The 15,754-nt window shown below is 37.6% G+C and overlaps 1 protein-coding gene across 1 annotated transcript; it reads left to right on the top strand.

The window, feature by feature from the left end:
- The first annotated feature begins 258 nt into the window (after positions 1 to 258).
- On the top strand, positions 259 to 15,515 carry LOC149070832 (uncharacterized). The gene is made up of 6 exons (XM_089248814.1): positions 259 to 386; positions 6,343 to 6,468; positions 8,110 to 8,125; positions 10,122 to 10,235; positions 12,111 to 12,192; positions 15,412 to 15,515. The coding sequence occupies exons 2-6, from the start codon at positions 6,358 to 6,360 to the stop codon at positions 15,506 to 15,508; spliced, it is 420 nt and encodes a 139-aa protein (XP_089104940.1). The 5' UTR covers positions 259 to 386; positions 6,343 to 6,357; the 3' UTR covers positions 15,509 to 15,515.
- Positions 15,516 to 15,754: the final 239 nt, after the last annotated feature.

Genomic DNA, 15,754 nt, shown 5'->3' with positions numbered 1-15,754 from the left:
TCCCAACTTCCCGTATTTCTCATAGGGAAATATGGGGAAGCATGTGATTATCTCTCAACCTAATAGAAAATTAAGTTGCAGTGATTTATTAAAAAAAAAAAAGAATTTGACACGTAGAAAACGGGTTATATGGTCACTCATTAGTTTATAGACAATTTGAATATCGATTTTCGGAGAAATATGTTTCCTACGTCAAAAATTTAAATGTTAGAGGGCAGACGATCGTCTTTTTTTTGTTTTCGCTTTTTTATAGCAGACGACACATTCAAAAAAGTTTCTCTTTTTTCTCCCTAGAAAGGCCAAAGAAATGAATTTGATGAAGGTTCGGATCCGATGAACAAACGCTTCCCGTTATTTCAGTTTCTCTTCGTTTTAGAAAATAACAGGTGCGTGTGTGAATTTTCTCACAATTTTTGCTGTGACAAAAATTATGCCCCCTCCCTCCCCAGTGCCGTCTTAACGCATGGGCCCACCCGGGGGCCTCAAGAGAAGAGGGGCCTCACAAAAATGAGATGCAGTTGAAATTTTCTAGGATTAACCAGGTAGGGCTTCCGAAAAACCACTTGGCCCGGGTGCCCATGATACTCTTAAGAACGGCCCTGCCCCTCCTAACGTTCCTGAAGCAGGGCCCGTAGGCTGCGATCTTTTATGGGCCCAGCAATAATGTAATAATTTATAGCGTAAAAACAAAAATCGTCCCGGGTCTCCGGACAGGAGCCCTGTCTGTCCTATCCTTGTAGGGGGAGCCATGAATACAGGATTGTCTTAATAGCGTAATGCCGCCCCCCCCCCCCCCGGGTGAAGTCATTTTTCTCAGACCCTTACCTGTGATTATAAATGCTTACCTACCTTACTTTGGAATCTAATTTTTATGAGGCTTCCGGGTGGGGCCCTTTTATGTGGGCCCATGCGTTGAAAGCACTGCATGGATATAAAATGTGTATGTACTCATAAAATTTTATATTTTAACGTTTCATTTATGTTTTTCAAATTGTTAATGTTCAATGTCTTTTTTATTCATGTAAAAACATTTATGCTTCGCATTTCGACAATATCTACACGCTATATGTATTGCTTTCATGTGTGATAAATTAATTCGAATCTATTAATACACACATGCTCAGCCCATGGTCCCCAATGCAGAATATGCCGAAATGTGCTGAACAATCTGGAAATATTATAAGGGGAAAAGAAAGTAAGGGGGAAAACACTATTATTTTGGCTTTTTTTTAATGCACAGAACATTTCCATTCAACAGAGGGCCGTTGCAGAACAATGCAGAACATTCTGCTTTGGGGTCCATGGTCCGCGAGCCAAATATGACCCTCGGAGATGTGGCTCGCGACAAATAACCAAACCACTCAAGTAGCCCACGAAATACTTTCAAACCACTTGAGTGGTCCGTGGCACATTCCCAGATTACCACAGTGGATCGCAGCGCTGGCGCATATCCAATTAGGCGGCCCCAAACACACTTCCAGTTCACTTCAGAGGCATTTAGATTATTTGCAGTACTTAAGTGGCTGGCCGGCACATTTCCTGACCCACTCTAGCGGCACGTTTCAAGATCACATAAGCGTCCCGCGATACGTTTACAGTTCACTTAAGCGGGTCCACTCTGCATTTTTAAAGATCACTCAACTGCCTGCGACATATTTCCAGATCACTTAGGTGGCCTACGCATACATGAGTGACTCATATGGCACACTTCCAGATTACTTAAATTTCCAGCGAAACATTTCTATGCGACTCAAGTGGCCCTCAGCAAACTTTCGCGCTTCCCAAAAGGTTGAGCACCCTTGAATTATTACATGCAAATTAGTGACTTTCATACTTGATCTCTCTCTGTTTATGTCGCTCGCTCGCTTGCTTTCTGTGGCCGACAAAGCACCAGGAGCGGCTCCAGGGCAATGTGTCAGGAGGGGCAATTTAATATGTAGGATAGTCCGAACGTCCCGTATTTTACAGGACAGACATATTTTCCTCACATTATTCGGCTCTTTCCGCGCCTACACAGCACTGCTATCTTCCGCTGCCACAGCGGGACCCACAGTCAGCGTTACCGGACATCATTTCGTCTAAACCAGTGGTTCCCAACCTTTTCAGTCCGCGTACCCCCCCCCCCCCCTCTAATCTTTTTTTCACCCGTTACAGTTTTCGAAAAACTTCAAAAAAAAGGTACATGTTGAATTAAATAAAATAAATTCATTAATTAGCTTGAAAAATAAAAAAAATATCAAATAAGTAAACAAATTAACACAAAGACTTGGAAAAAAATTAATGTGATGTTTGGGATTGTAAATTGAATTACAAAGTTTTGAAAAATTAGGCTCAAAAGAGGATAACTGCAAACTCAAATCCGGAGCTGCGTTCAATTTGCTTTAGTATACGAAGAAAACGCCTGTTCAACAAGCTTTGTGCTGACAGACGGCAACAAAAACATTATGGCTTTTCTAGAAAATTCAACGTATTCTCACTGCGGCAAGCCCAAAAACTAACTAGGTTCACCATTCCGTCATTGAAGAGGATCTTCAGAGTGGTATGTGACGCGAGCTCTAGCAATTTCTCCTCTTTTGGAATCAACAATGAAGCCGGTTCAAAATACTCTTCTTTGAAAAGATTAGCTATCCACCGATCACCCATTTCCGGCTCTGAAAAATACTTTTCAAACGAGGATTTTAATCCTTCCAAGTGGCTTCCAACTGTTAAATTTAGCTCAGCTTGTGACAAGAAATCGTGAAGTGTTTCAAACACTTCTCAAAAAAGGGCTACCTCGTGCCGAAGTTCGAACAGCAACGTCAGGACTTAACCCCGGGACAACCACCTAACTTCGGTGTGCAAAAGCAAAGCGTTGTGAAGGATGTTCATGTCTTCACATAACAATTTAAACAACCTGTAGTTGGTAGGATTCACCTTGAAAAAGTTAACAACCTTGACCGCTTCATCAAGAACGTTTCGCAAATTTGGAGACAACGGTTTCGATGCAAGAATCTGTCTGTGAATATAGTAGCGAGTCCATTTCATTTTGTGAGCGACTTCTGCCACGACGTCCTGAGTAGCAACCTTCCCGGGATTTTCCTTCATCTGTTGTGAACCCAATGCATTTTAACCATTAAATTCATTTTTCAAGGAAATAAGGGTTAATTGCTTCAGATAAGTCTTTAGCAGTCGTACGACCCCTTCAATGGGTGACAAATAAAAAGATTTACTTCGAATTCTCTTTCAAGTACTTAGCAATTACAAGTAGCACAGGTTCCATCGCTCCCTTCATCAGAAATTTTTTCCTCTCATCGCCCCCCAACTCACGTAAACCCATAGGATCCTATGTTAAATCCGTAGGTTCTATCGCCCACCAGGGGGCGATATTGCCCACTTTGGGAAAGGTCTAAACCATAGTTTCCCAATCTTTTTTGTCCCATCCCCCCCCCCCTTCTTCAGAAATTTTTTTCTCCCATCGCAATCTAACCCATAGGATCCTATGTTATATCCGTAGTTTCCACCGCACCCCCCCTGGAACTTTCCATCGCCCACGTTGGGTATCACTGGTCTATACCATAGTTTCCCAATCTTTTTGGTCCCATCGCCTCCTTCAGAATTTTTTTTCTCTCATCGCCCCCAACGTAATCTAACACAAAGGATCCCATGTTATACCACCACCACCAAACCAGAACATGGCTCCCACTCTGTCCCAAGAGAGACATGTTATACCCGTAGCTTCTACCGCCCCCCCCCCCTGGAACATTCCATCACCCCCTAGGGGGAGTTAACGACCACGTTGGGAATCACTGGTCTAAACCAACGGTTCTTGAACTTTTGTTTTCCGCGGCTCTCTTGCCCTAATGGACACGTATCCGTATTTATTAAGAATAGTCTACCAAAAGGAACATTTTATGCTATTGAATAGGTACTGTACAAATTAATGACAGCTCCTCCCGGAGCACACTTTGAGAACCACTGGGCTAAACCTCACAGAAGGTGTATACCCTACTTATTCTTAGAGCCGGATTTAGGTTTGATGGGGCACATTATACAGGGCCGCAACTAGCCGGGAGCAAGTAGGTCTTGGGGAAGAGAAGGCACAAATTTCACCCGTTTACCCCTCCTGCAACTTTACAGGGGGGGGGGGGGGCACAAAAATGCCCCGGCCGACCGAAAATCTAGTTGCGGCCCTGGCGTTATGTGTCCAATGCCAGCTGTTTTATGCGGAATATATGATAGGCGCCGACATGAAGCCGATATTGAGGGAGCTCAAATCCTTATGCAGGAGGAGGGAGAGTAGTGCTTTGCATGGGGCCCTCAAACAGCCTCAGTCCCCCGGTTCCGGCGCCTATGTGATATATGGTGATTTATGGACCTGATTTAATCTTTGAGATCCAACAATTTCTCCAAAAAAATAAGTTAGAGATTTTTGAGGCCCTCTGCTGAGCTCGCTGCCCTAGCCTATAGGGAAATCCGGTGCCGCATTTTCCTCATTTTATTCCATTATTATTATTCCTCATATTTCAACACCAGCATGGGCCTTCCGGGGCGGGGGTAATATTCCGGACCCCCCCCCCCCCTTGGCTGAAAATAACCAACCCCCTATCCATTTACATACTTTTCAAAATCATAGCACCAGATCCATTTCTATACATCCCTCCGATGTGGCTATGATATTGAGATCCGATCAGAGCCGGAATTGGGCAAGTGGTGCATTTGCCTAGGGACCTAAATTTTAACAATATACAGTCACAGACTAACCAAAAGTCTTTCTGATCACAGTTGTGGAGGGGGGGGGGGGCTTCTCCCTCCCATTCCTGAGATCCAAACCCAGGTCCATCAGCGTCCTATGTTAGCAAAAAGAAGTGTTTAAGAGCAGCTGTGTATCATATGGGAAAAAGTCCATGAGCGATGTTCAGCGGGCTGAACTATTATGGGTCTTTCATCATGCTTTTGGAGCAACTGGGCTGAAAAAGAAGGCATGCTATAGCCTTACAGACACATGCCTATAATACAAAAAGCAGCCTACTTCAGGCCCTGAAAATTTAAGGGCTCTGATCACATGTCCCGTTAGCTCACGCGAGGAACAGGCCATGTATATTCACCGGCAAAGCAAACATCTATGATCCTCTCATTAAGGCCCCCTGTCATGTTTCTTTTCCACAGGGCTAGCTCCAGTGGATGTCAGGCAATGCAGCCAATTGTATGCAATCATGTGGGCATCATGCTGGACTCGCATCGTGAGGATAGCGGTTCGAACCCCATTGTCGCACAATGGTGGTTGGCTGAAGTTGGTTTTCTGTGTTTCCCAATTTCGAAGTGCGAATGCTAGCAGATCTCCATTAAAAAGTCTTGCCACAGAGAGCAGCAGTACAATTCTTCAATATCATTGCACTTCATTCAGAGTTCAAAAAATTTGCAAGAAATTCACTGACAGCAGAAAATAGAGATGGCAGCACTATAGCAAGCATTACACAGAACAAAATACAAATACAACGCCACAACAGACAAAATGCCCAACGAGGTGGCTGATAAAAAGATGCCCATAAAAATATGGTTGTCATATATTTCAAAAATACAGCAACCCAATTAAAAATGCAATTAGCACAAATTATAAACAATATATACACATGATAAAATATTATACAATGCCCATAAAGAATACTTATGGTTGTCTTATTCTAAGTATGGATAGAGCTTCTCGATTTACCCCAACATGTTTATCGTATTTCTTTTTAAACGTGTCAATTGTGTTACAATTTACTACCTCCGGGGGTAAGCTATTCCATTTATTAACAACCCTATTAGAGAAAAATCCCCTGCGACACCATAGCCTTGCATTGTCCCTCACCAATCGATACTGGTGTCCCCTTGTAAAAGCAGTCGATTGGCGGTGTATAACTTCATGTTAGGTTCTCACAACACATACATTCCAACATGTACCATTTCGTTAAAAGTTCCGCAGAGGAATATGGATGAGGTGCATGTGTAGTTTAGAAGTAATGAATATAACTTTCAAGTAAAAGTATCAAGCACAAGTGAGTCAAAAGTGAGACCGTGTTGGCAACATGTTGAATACACCTGTATAAAAAAATTATTCCACTAAACATTGTTAAAATAAAAAGAACCACTTATTTGAACATTTTCTAGTAGGAATGTAAAAAGATTTCTATGAAATATTTATTTATTTAAAAGATTTGTATAATTGATTTTCCTCATCAGATTTTTCTATAAAATTAGAAAATTGACATAAAATGAAGCTTTTCATAAAATAAATCGACACAAATATATAGCAAGTTTCTTTTATAATTATGATAAAGATATGATATTTGAGGATAATATTATAACATGGGAAATATTTAGATTTGTCTTATAGGGATGGAAACCTGTCCAGAGAAATGCAGGGCAATGTTGGAGAAAGTCGAAACAGAAGAAAAAATCATCACTCAGAAAATCAAACAGTTGGAGGAAAAACTAGCTTCGCTTCAGGTGAGACATTTAATATTGTAAAATACAGGGTCTTTATAATTAAAGTTCCACTTTGAAATGGCCATAAAAGGAAAACTACTGGACAAAATATTATCAAACTTGGTAATAGTTTACAGGAAGTCATGGGATTTCATTTTCCGCAAAAAAAAAAAGTTCAAAAACTCACCACCAGCAGGGAATGGTGCTGTATGCAATATTGTTAAATGAAATAAGACATGGAGACATCGGTTTAAAATGTTTTTAATCGTTTCTAAAATGAAACTGTTTGTGGGGGTTATGCAAATTCACAGTAGCTACAAAACTTATGGCAGGAGGAATGCAAATTAAAATTATGCAAATGCACTTTACGCGACATTTTTCAGCTATAAAACTTAGTCTCCTCATCAGAGCTCTCATTGTTACGAGATGATGATGTCTGTATCCATGCAAGATCATGCTTTACTCGTTAAGTGTTATCATGAATGCGATAGCGGTGAGTGGCTTGCTGCTGTTGAGAACACAATAATGCGATTTAACTTGCTTTCATAAAATAGTGGAGGCCACATTGAACATGCTTTGTAACGTGTTTTAGAAACGATTAAACACATTTTAAACCAATGTCTTCATGCCTTATTTCGTTTAACAATATTGCATCAGTATTGTATTTGTAATGTACAGCAGTGTTCCCCAACCTTTTTGATATAGTGAATCATAGTTAGAAAAATTGATGGCAGATGACAGCGCACAAGCATTACACAGAACAAACTTCACAATTTGTTATAAATTTCATAGAGGAATGTGTATAAGGTGCATGTACAGTTAAGTAGTACAGTTGAATCCCAATATAATGAACTTCAAGAGACAGAAGAAATCACTTCGTTATAATGAAATTTTTTTACAAAGATTTTTTGCATTCTTCTTATGAAAACTTATTTAGGGGATTAGAAAAATGTTCGTTATAAAACAGGATTTTTTTCACTATAACGGTATTCTTTAAAACAGGATTCAACTGTTGTAGTAGTGGACCCCCGTTTTGGTGAAGATCAAGGCACCATGGACCCCCTGTAGCTGTCAATTTCCATGCTACCTCCCATGAAATCCACAATGTGTTTTTTTATAATTTGCATATCGTAAAAAGTTAAAGTAGTAAATTATAATTTCACAACACTGAATGTGTCCAAGAAATAATAATAAATGAAAATGATCCCACTGGGGGGGGGGGGGGGTCTGTTGGAAAACACTACTGTGCAATGTGGATAATTTTATGTTTCCTGCAATTGAGTTAAACATTATAAAGTTTATCTTGAAAAATATATGGAATATTTTTATTCTCTGACTTCTTTTTTGCTGCAGTAAATTTTTAAAACAGGAACTTACTCTCTTCACAAGTATATAACAAACATTTATTAAGTACTCAAAGCAATAAGAGCGGGTTTTGGTATAAAAATATGTTTTTGATGGTATGGGTGGGGTGGGGGGGGGGGATGTAGGAACTGCGTCCAACTCCTGCCTATCCGGCTTTTCTGTTGTCAGGTTCGCCTTTCTGTCACATTACGCTAGAGTCTACTGTATAATTATTAAGTCATTCACTTACTTTCGATTTTTTTTAAAAATGTCTAATATAATGGTTTTCTTTTTCTTTTTTTGCTTTGCTGTAATCAGAAAGAGTTGGCTGATGGTGAGTACTATGGATGATGTCTCATAATTACTGTATTTTAACGTGCATGAGGAACCCCTTTTTGCTGAAAATTAGGTCCTAAAAATAGGAGAAAGGTTTCCTATACATGTGGATAGTATTATATTAGCAAATTGCTCAATTCCTTGCAATTTATGATGAGAGTGACTGATGATGATAATGAACTAGTTGAAATAGCCTGATTGAGATGTATCAGATCAGGAGTGACAATGAATTGAATGGTTTCTATGATGTATGAATAAAACATCTGTTTTTTACATATCTTAATATAAAAAATTTATCTTTGATGAAAACTTTTTTCCAAATTTTAAGCCCGAAAAATCAGGAGGTTCCTTATATGTATTAAAATATGGTATATTTTACTGTTCTTATACTCCTTTATTAATGGACTATTAAATAATAATTTGTTTTATTGCAAACAAATGAAATATGCTTTCTTCTACGATGTGGATCATACTGAATCATTAATATCATAATGACCATCATATGATCATTAACAAGCTAGATTTGAAGTTTATTATTATGGACAGCAGTGTTTCTCGACTAGGGTCCATGTAACAAGTGCAAATCAAGTTGAAGGGGATCATAACAGGCTGCTAAGAGGACCACAAAGGGCTGTGAAAAAAATTGATACAAAGAAATGAGGTTTCAAGTAAAATATGGTGGGAGAAAAAGTATGACTACTTTCAGAATGAAGTGAAGTAGAGCTAGGGCTGTCTTAACACATGCACCACTCAGACACAGCCCGGGGTCTTGAGTGCACAGGAAGGCCCCTCCTATGATGATAATGAGATTTGATAAAAAAAAATTTTTAGAATAAGTATTGTAAATTTTTATACAAGTAACTCTCAGCCAAGTGGGTGGGACAGATACTGCTAAAATAGCCCTGAATAGAACCAAGGCCATCTATGAACATATAGGCTCATCCAGGTACGGCCCTGAGCCTGATGTCAGTTCAGGGGGGGGGGGGTCCCAACATGATAAGATCTGGTACCATGATTAGCGAGAGTAAGTAAATACGTAAGCTGTGTTGCTTCCAGTTAAAGTAAGGGGCTTGAGAACATCTCTTTGCCCAAGGACCCACGGTGTTCAGACAGCACTGCATAGAGATAGACCCCTCACGAAAACACTCACTGAGTCGGGTGGCAATCTTACTCATGAAAATTTTTGTCAGTACCAATTTGATAAGTAAAAAGAGCCTCGCTCCTTGATGGGGGGAAAAAAGTCCTGGATAAGATGGGGGGGGGGCACGGCGGGAAAAATAAAAATTAAGAAACACTAATGTACAGTATGAGAAAAAATAGTGTTACATTTTTTTCCTGGTAAAACTAAAAAGATGGTGAAAATTTGAGGATATTGATGGTGAAATTAGAGACCGATCTTTGATGCTACTGTTTCTATTTTTGAAAGTTTTCACAAATCTTCTAGCACACTCCTAGCAATCATACATAAATCTTTCATATGCATATTACTACCACTACTTAACTGTACATGTACCTCGTTAATATCCCTTTGTGGAATTTCCAACGAATTGATTGCATGCTGGAACATGTGCTCTGAGTGTATAAGTGTGGGGGGAGGGGGCACTAACAATTTTGTTGTCATAACTGAATCGCTAAATGTAAAAAAGGGTCATGTCTCCTTTTTTTAAGTTTTCAGGAGAGGGGAAAAAACATATATCTTCTGCAATAATTTGTTTTTGATAAAAAATTTAATTGTGTGTGTAATACATTTAATGAAGCCCTGAGATAGGATTTTAATGTAACGGAGCTCACTTATTGGTGATCTGCTGGCAACTTGCAGCTTCTGCAGACGGGGAAAAAAAAAAAATCAAGCATGCACACTAAGATCGCCAACATACATGCATACATCAACCCATGCCTTCCCAGCTTCATTAATTTACACATGAAAAATTATGGTTGGATACTTTTTCAACAAATCTTGTATATACTTTATGGGATTTTTTTTTTCATGCCAGAAAACAAAGATTTGGAATACAATGAACACGTCTCGAAGCTCATGGATGTAAAGATCACAGCAGCTATTGACGATTTCATGGAGACAAATCGCAACATTGAGCAGCTGAGCACTGGTAAAACATAAGTTCTAATACTTTATTATTTAATTGGATCACATTGATTTTTTTTTCACTGTAATGTACACAAAATGGGTAGCATGCCATTATATATAAATACAGGGCCATAACTACGATTTTTGTCAAAAGGGAGATAAACTCAATTTTTCTGACATCTCCCCCCCCCCATGAAACTCTATAGAAGTGTTTTTCAATCAGGGGTCCACAGGATCGCCTTTTCATTTACTACCATTGTAATGAGAGACATTCTGTGCTGCAAAATTGCAATTTATTCAAGTTTTTATGATGTGCAAATCATAAAAAATACATTTTCCATTCTATTGGAGGGTGCCATCAAAACTGACCTTCTGACGCTACTCGTGGGGGTGGGGGCGGTTAGCAGTACACTAACCTCCACAATATCAAAAAGGTTGGGAAACATATACTTTTTACAAAGTTAAAAAAAAAACTTATTTTTTTATAATTTCCATCCTTGCACAAATGCCAATGCTAATTCAAGTTAGGAAATGAGTCAAGAGCTGCCATGAGGATGCGCTTTTTCTAATGATGGGTATTGATGATGCTTGCGATTGGAGAAAAGAAAATGGTTTATAGCAGGTGTAAAATTTTTGACACTGTGTGGACCACATGACCATTTCAATGAAGCCCACTAAGCTATACTAAACATGGGTCAATCAGAGCTCTAGAGGCCACAAGTGGCCATCAGGTCTTGAATTGAAAACCCCTAGCTTAGAGTGATATTGAGATCAATAGCTTTATCATGAAATTATGATGAAATCATGAGATAATTTCGATCAGACACCAGAGATGTTCTATCACCCTATCATATAAGAGAAAGAGAGGTAAATTTATGTACCTCTCTGTTTTTACTCAAATATAAAATGAGATGATTTTAAAGATCAAAATAAGGAAAACTAGGTTTATACATTAATGTTGCTCTTTATTTTGTTTATTCCCAGAAATTGCATGAAATGCATGTATTAAGACAAAAAAAAAATTTCCCTAACACTATTATCTTTTGTCTTGACTTGGACTCCACTCCTTTTCACTTTCTATCTATAGAGAATCACCCTTCGATTCGCTGAGTGCATTTGAAATGCAAACCATAAGACCCATCTCTAAAGATTGACCTAGCAGTAAGCTGTAATTGCAGCATTGTGCTGGACTCATCACAAGGGTTCAGGGTCAAACCCTGTTGGTAGGGCACAGTGGGGATGGCTGAAACTGGTTTTCTGCAGTTTTCCAACTTTGAAGTGCGAACCAGTATCCCATTTGAAAAAGTCTCTCCGCAAAGAGCAGGCAGACTTACAACATGATACTTACATCATATGAAAATTGAAGAATTCACTATTTTCACTGTAAAATATGGAAGCTAGTTAGCCGCACCAGCTAGAACACAAAACAAGCACGGCTCTGACAACATAATTACATTAGGGGCCATGCACAGACTCAGAAGCCATATTCCAGCATATACCGATTCATTAGACATTTCACAGAGGAATGTGTATGAAGTGTATGTATGGTTAAGTAATACAAGTACAATTGCAGTGTGTTATAAATGGTTCAAAAGAAAAAAAAACCATCATGCAACAAATCCTTTGTTCATGCATGTAGGATGATCTACTGAAAATTAAATAAAGACCTCTTCATATACACAAGTTAACGTGGTAATTTACATGTGCCTGTTTTAAATGATATCTAAGACATCATGACCTTAAATGCTGTCAATTGAATGGTGCTAAAAAAAAGATGAATAACAATCCCCTATCTATTTTCATCGAACCATTCACTTCATATAATAAAATAAATTTTCATCAAAATTTGAATGAATAATTAGGGTTTATTTTTTCTCTCAATCACATACGAATGCAGCAATAAATAAACAGGAAGAGGAAAATCTAGATCTGAAAAGGAAGTTGAATTCCATCAACTACAAAGTAAAAGATCTCAAAAGGTAAGTGAAATTCCTAAAGGGGTAAAACAGAAAAACTTATAACTGCAGTTTTTTCATACAGTACGCTATTGATTTATTTTTTTAAACTTATATCAATTCTAGGCTTTGGATCAACTCCCAAAAATCTCATCTATTTCTTTCGTTCTTTCAGGTGAAATCAATGAGCATTTTATTGTGTTTTAAACACTAATGATTACTATTCTAATAGCATTCAAATTCATAACGTTTGTTTAATTAGAATATAGACAGTAATAGTCAAAAGGTGCAATTAAAAACAGTGATTCATTAGACATAAAAAGAATAAGGGATGTGAAAAATTCAAGAGCCGAACAATAACAATCCTTTTTTTGCAGCATGGATTTAATTAATTGAAAAATTGACTTTTTTAGAAATGTAAAAAATCATTGTTCGATGTAGAACTTGAAAGCAATTCAAAAGCTCTCTAATTCTCATGCAATCATAAAAAGAATAACAAATGTTGGTGAAAGTTACATTGAACAATGGCTGCACAATGATGAGGTAGCTTTTAGTGACAGACCACATGTCTTATGATCGGGATCTTGAATAAGCATCATGAACAATCCAACACAATGATGGTCAACTATAACTCAAAATCATGAATTTAATTTCTAGAATATTTAACGTTTAGAATTTTACAAATTTACAATGATATTATATCACACGTCACCAGTCCTTATTTCCATCACTGGGAGTCTGGATCACATCTGCCTGTCTAGTGTCAGCTCAAAAATTCTTTCCGTGCAATGGACAGCGGCAACATTTTGCTAATAGTTCACGGATGGCATCAGGGCCACCAGATGGCTATGTATATGACAAAAGATGTCACTCTCCCTTGTTAATACAACAGACATGGAAAACTGACTCGAACCCTGGTCTCTCATTTACGAGATGAGAGCACTCCTCCGGCAAACAAGAGACCAGGGTTCAAGTCCCCATGAGAGCAGAGATAAATTTTCCTTTCTTGAAACATCAATACCTACTCACTCAGCAAGTTTTTTGTGTCTGTCATATTAACAAGGGAGAGTGACGTCTTTCTTCAAAAGCATGCTATCATCTACACCAATGGAGACATGACCCATAGTTCCATAGATCCCTTGAGAGTGTCTTTTGGCCGAAGAACTGTGAATCTGGACATTTGAAAGGAACTGAAGTTTTTTTTAAAATCTTACCAAAAAAAGAAATGGATACCATAAACCAAAGTACCAATAAACTATAAAAATATTTTTTTCCCCATGTTATAATACTGCCCCAATACAAACTTTGCAAAAAAGTGATTACAATACCCAAATGATATTATTTGTGATTCCAATAAGTGGTGTCTACTATATTTAAAAAAAATCACTATTTAATAGTACACCTCTTCGTCCTGCTATTAGTTGGTTTAATCAAAAAAGTTTACAAACATACAAAACCAGAAAGTGCACATGCTGTGCAACAGTAATCAAGACGCAATATAACCCAAAACAGAATGTTTTATATTTTTCAGCAATTAACAATATTTTTCTCAGAATTTTTCTCAGCTGACTGATAATGTTTTTCGGTAAAGATTCCCATAATAATGTTTTTCTACATTACAACTTTTCTTTTTCCTTTTTTTCTTAAAATTATTCCCAAATTTGTTCCGCGGTAACGCACTGATTGTTCTACATTTTTCTGTAAATTTTTCAGTATATTCTGCTTTGGAGCAAAGTAGTATAAATAACGTTATAACTAAACATACATCTGTATAACGATTATGATTATTATGGTGATACTTCTATAGTGATTATGATTGTGTAAATTTGCTTTGTTTTATTATATTTATTTTATTATTTATTACATGTACAATGGCACTTTAGTTAACAAGCAAAAACTTTGTGCATTGTTGATTTAATTTCACGTTTTAGTTATCACAACTGAGCCAATGATTTTTCGCGTTTGTCCATGTACCTACAGTGGAATTGTGGGTAATATTATCCCCTACAGTCTCCGGTCAGCACGCCTCACTCAAAAAATGAACACACCCGTGAGTGTGACTGTTTAAGATACAAAACTAGATGTAGCATGGTAACCAAGCATACATGCGCTTAGTTTTTTTTTCTTAATTTTGCTTCGAGAAAACTGGCCACGATTGAATGCGAGGAGGCAGGCTCATGAACAGGAACCATCAGGTGCCAAAGAGATTTGTGTCCTGAGGAAGGATCATGTGACTGGAGGTGAATGAGAATGACATTCAAGAACTAGTGGAGGAACATGGCCAGGAGTTAACCACAGACGAACTGATGGATCCTCCTAGCTTGTGGCGAGATATCACATGAAAAAAGAAGTCCCCCTCACTTCAGATGAAATTAGAAAAATTTACATAAGGTGGGGGAATCTGTGCAAAATTTTATAGAAAAGATAAAATCAAATGAAGCTGTAGCAGTGTGCGAGCAATGAATCTGTCCAATGAGAATGCAATTTCCCATTCCCGAGAAATCCTAAGAAAGAGGTAAAAGCAAAGTGTCCATTGGATAGGTTCTTTTTCCAAGTCACGCAAAGAGTATAAGTTTGCAGACAACAGCAAGTCTGTAAATCGCCCTAAATGTGATAGTCCTCCTGTCTCTCTCTCGTTTAGAGTAAGTAAATTTATAAACACAAATTGTATTGCATGTTTTTATTTATGCATTATTGTATTATTTTATAATAAGATCATTTTGTACTATGTGTGTGTGCATTATTTATTAAAAAATTGTGTTATGTTATTGATTGATTGCTGATTACTGATTTATTAGTTATTTTTATATGAATGAAAAAATTGAAAGAGCTTAATAAATTATTTATTAAGCTCTAGGATGGACCAAATGGGTCCCTAAGAGCTGCATAGTGTATGTTTTGTTTTTTGTTCTGTTGTCTTTATTTTATTTTGTATATCTGTGTCCATGCCAAAAAAAAAAAAAAAATTGTGGAACGAATTATCAGAGTTTGCATTATTTCCTATGGGGGAAGTTTGATTCGAACAACGAGTACATTCACGAAACAAATTAAGCTTGCTAGCTGAAGTTCTGCTGTATATAAATAAAGATTCTCAAGATACCCACGTCAATATTGCCATATGGCAATGTGGCGTGGGTATCTCACAGCTTCAAAGTACATGCATAACAAATATATATACACATAATGTTGTTATAAAATATGCTGTATAGGATTTGTACATTCTTATATATATATATATTTTAGATTGATTGAGAAAAGCCTCATAGACATAGAATCCTACAAAGAAGAGTTCAAAAAACCAAGGGATAACTTTGATTTCGTTAACTTCTTGGAAAATTGATTCTCAGCAGCTGTTTTTCAATTGGTAATATTCTGATTTTATGCTGAATGTGCAATAAATAAATTCAATTGTATAGCACAAATAAAGTCATTTTGGCTGCACTTATTTTTACACACACACACACACACACACACACACACACATAGTGCTTTGCTGTTTTTAACCTGTAATATACATATTTCTATAGCTTCTTGTTAAAGTGATTATTCGCTAAAGTGAAAGTCAGTTGCACAGTAATGTGATATT

Source organism: Pholcus phalangioides, unplaced genomic scaffold (assembly GCF_987345545.1).
Source record: "Pholcus phalangioides strain wild (caught in Gottingen) unplaced genomic scaffold, Ppha-v1.0 ptg000020l_1, whole genome shotgun sequence".
Taxonomy (NCBI): domain Eukaryota; kingdom Metazoa; phylum Arthropoda; class Arachnida; order Araneae; family Pholcidae; genus Pholcus; species Pholcus phalangioides.
The sequence above is the reverse complement of the archived record's forward strand: the minus strand, read 5'-3'. Positions and strand labels throughout refer to the sequence as shown.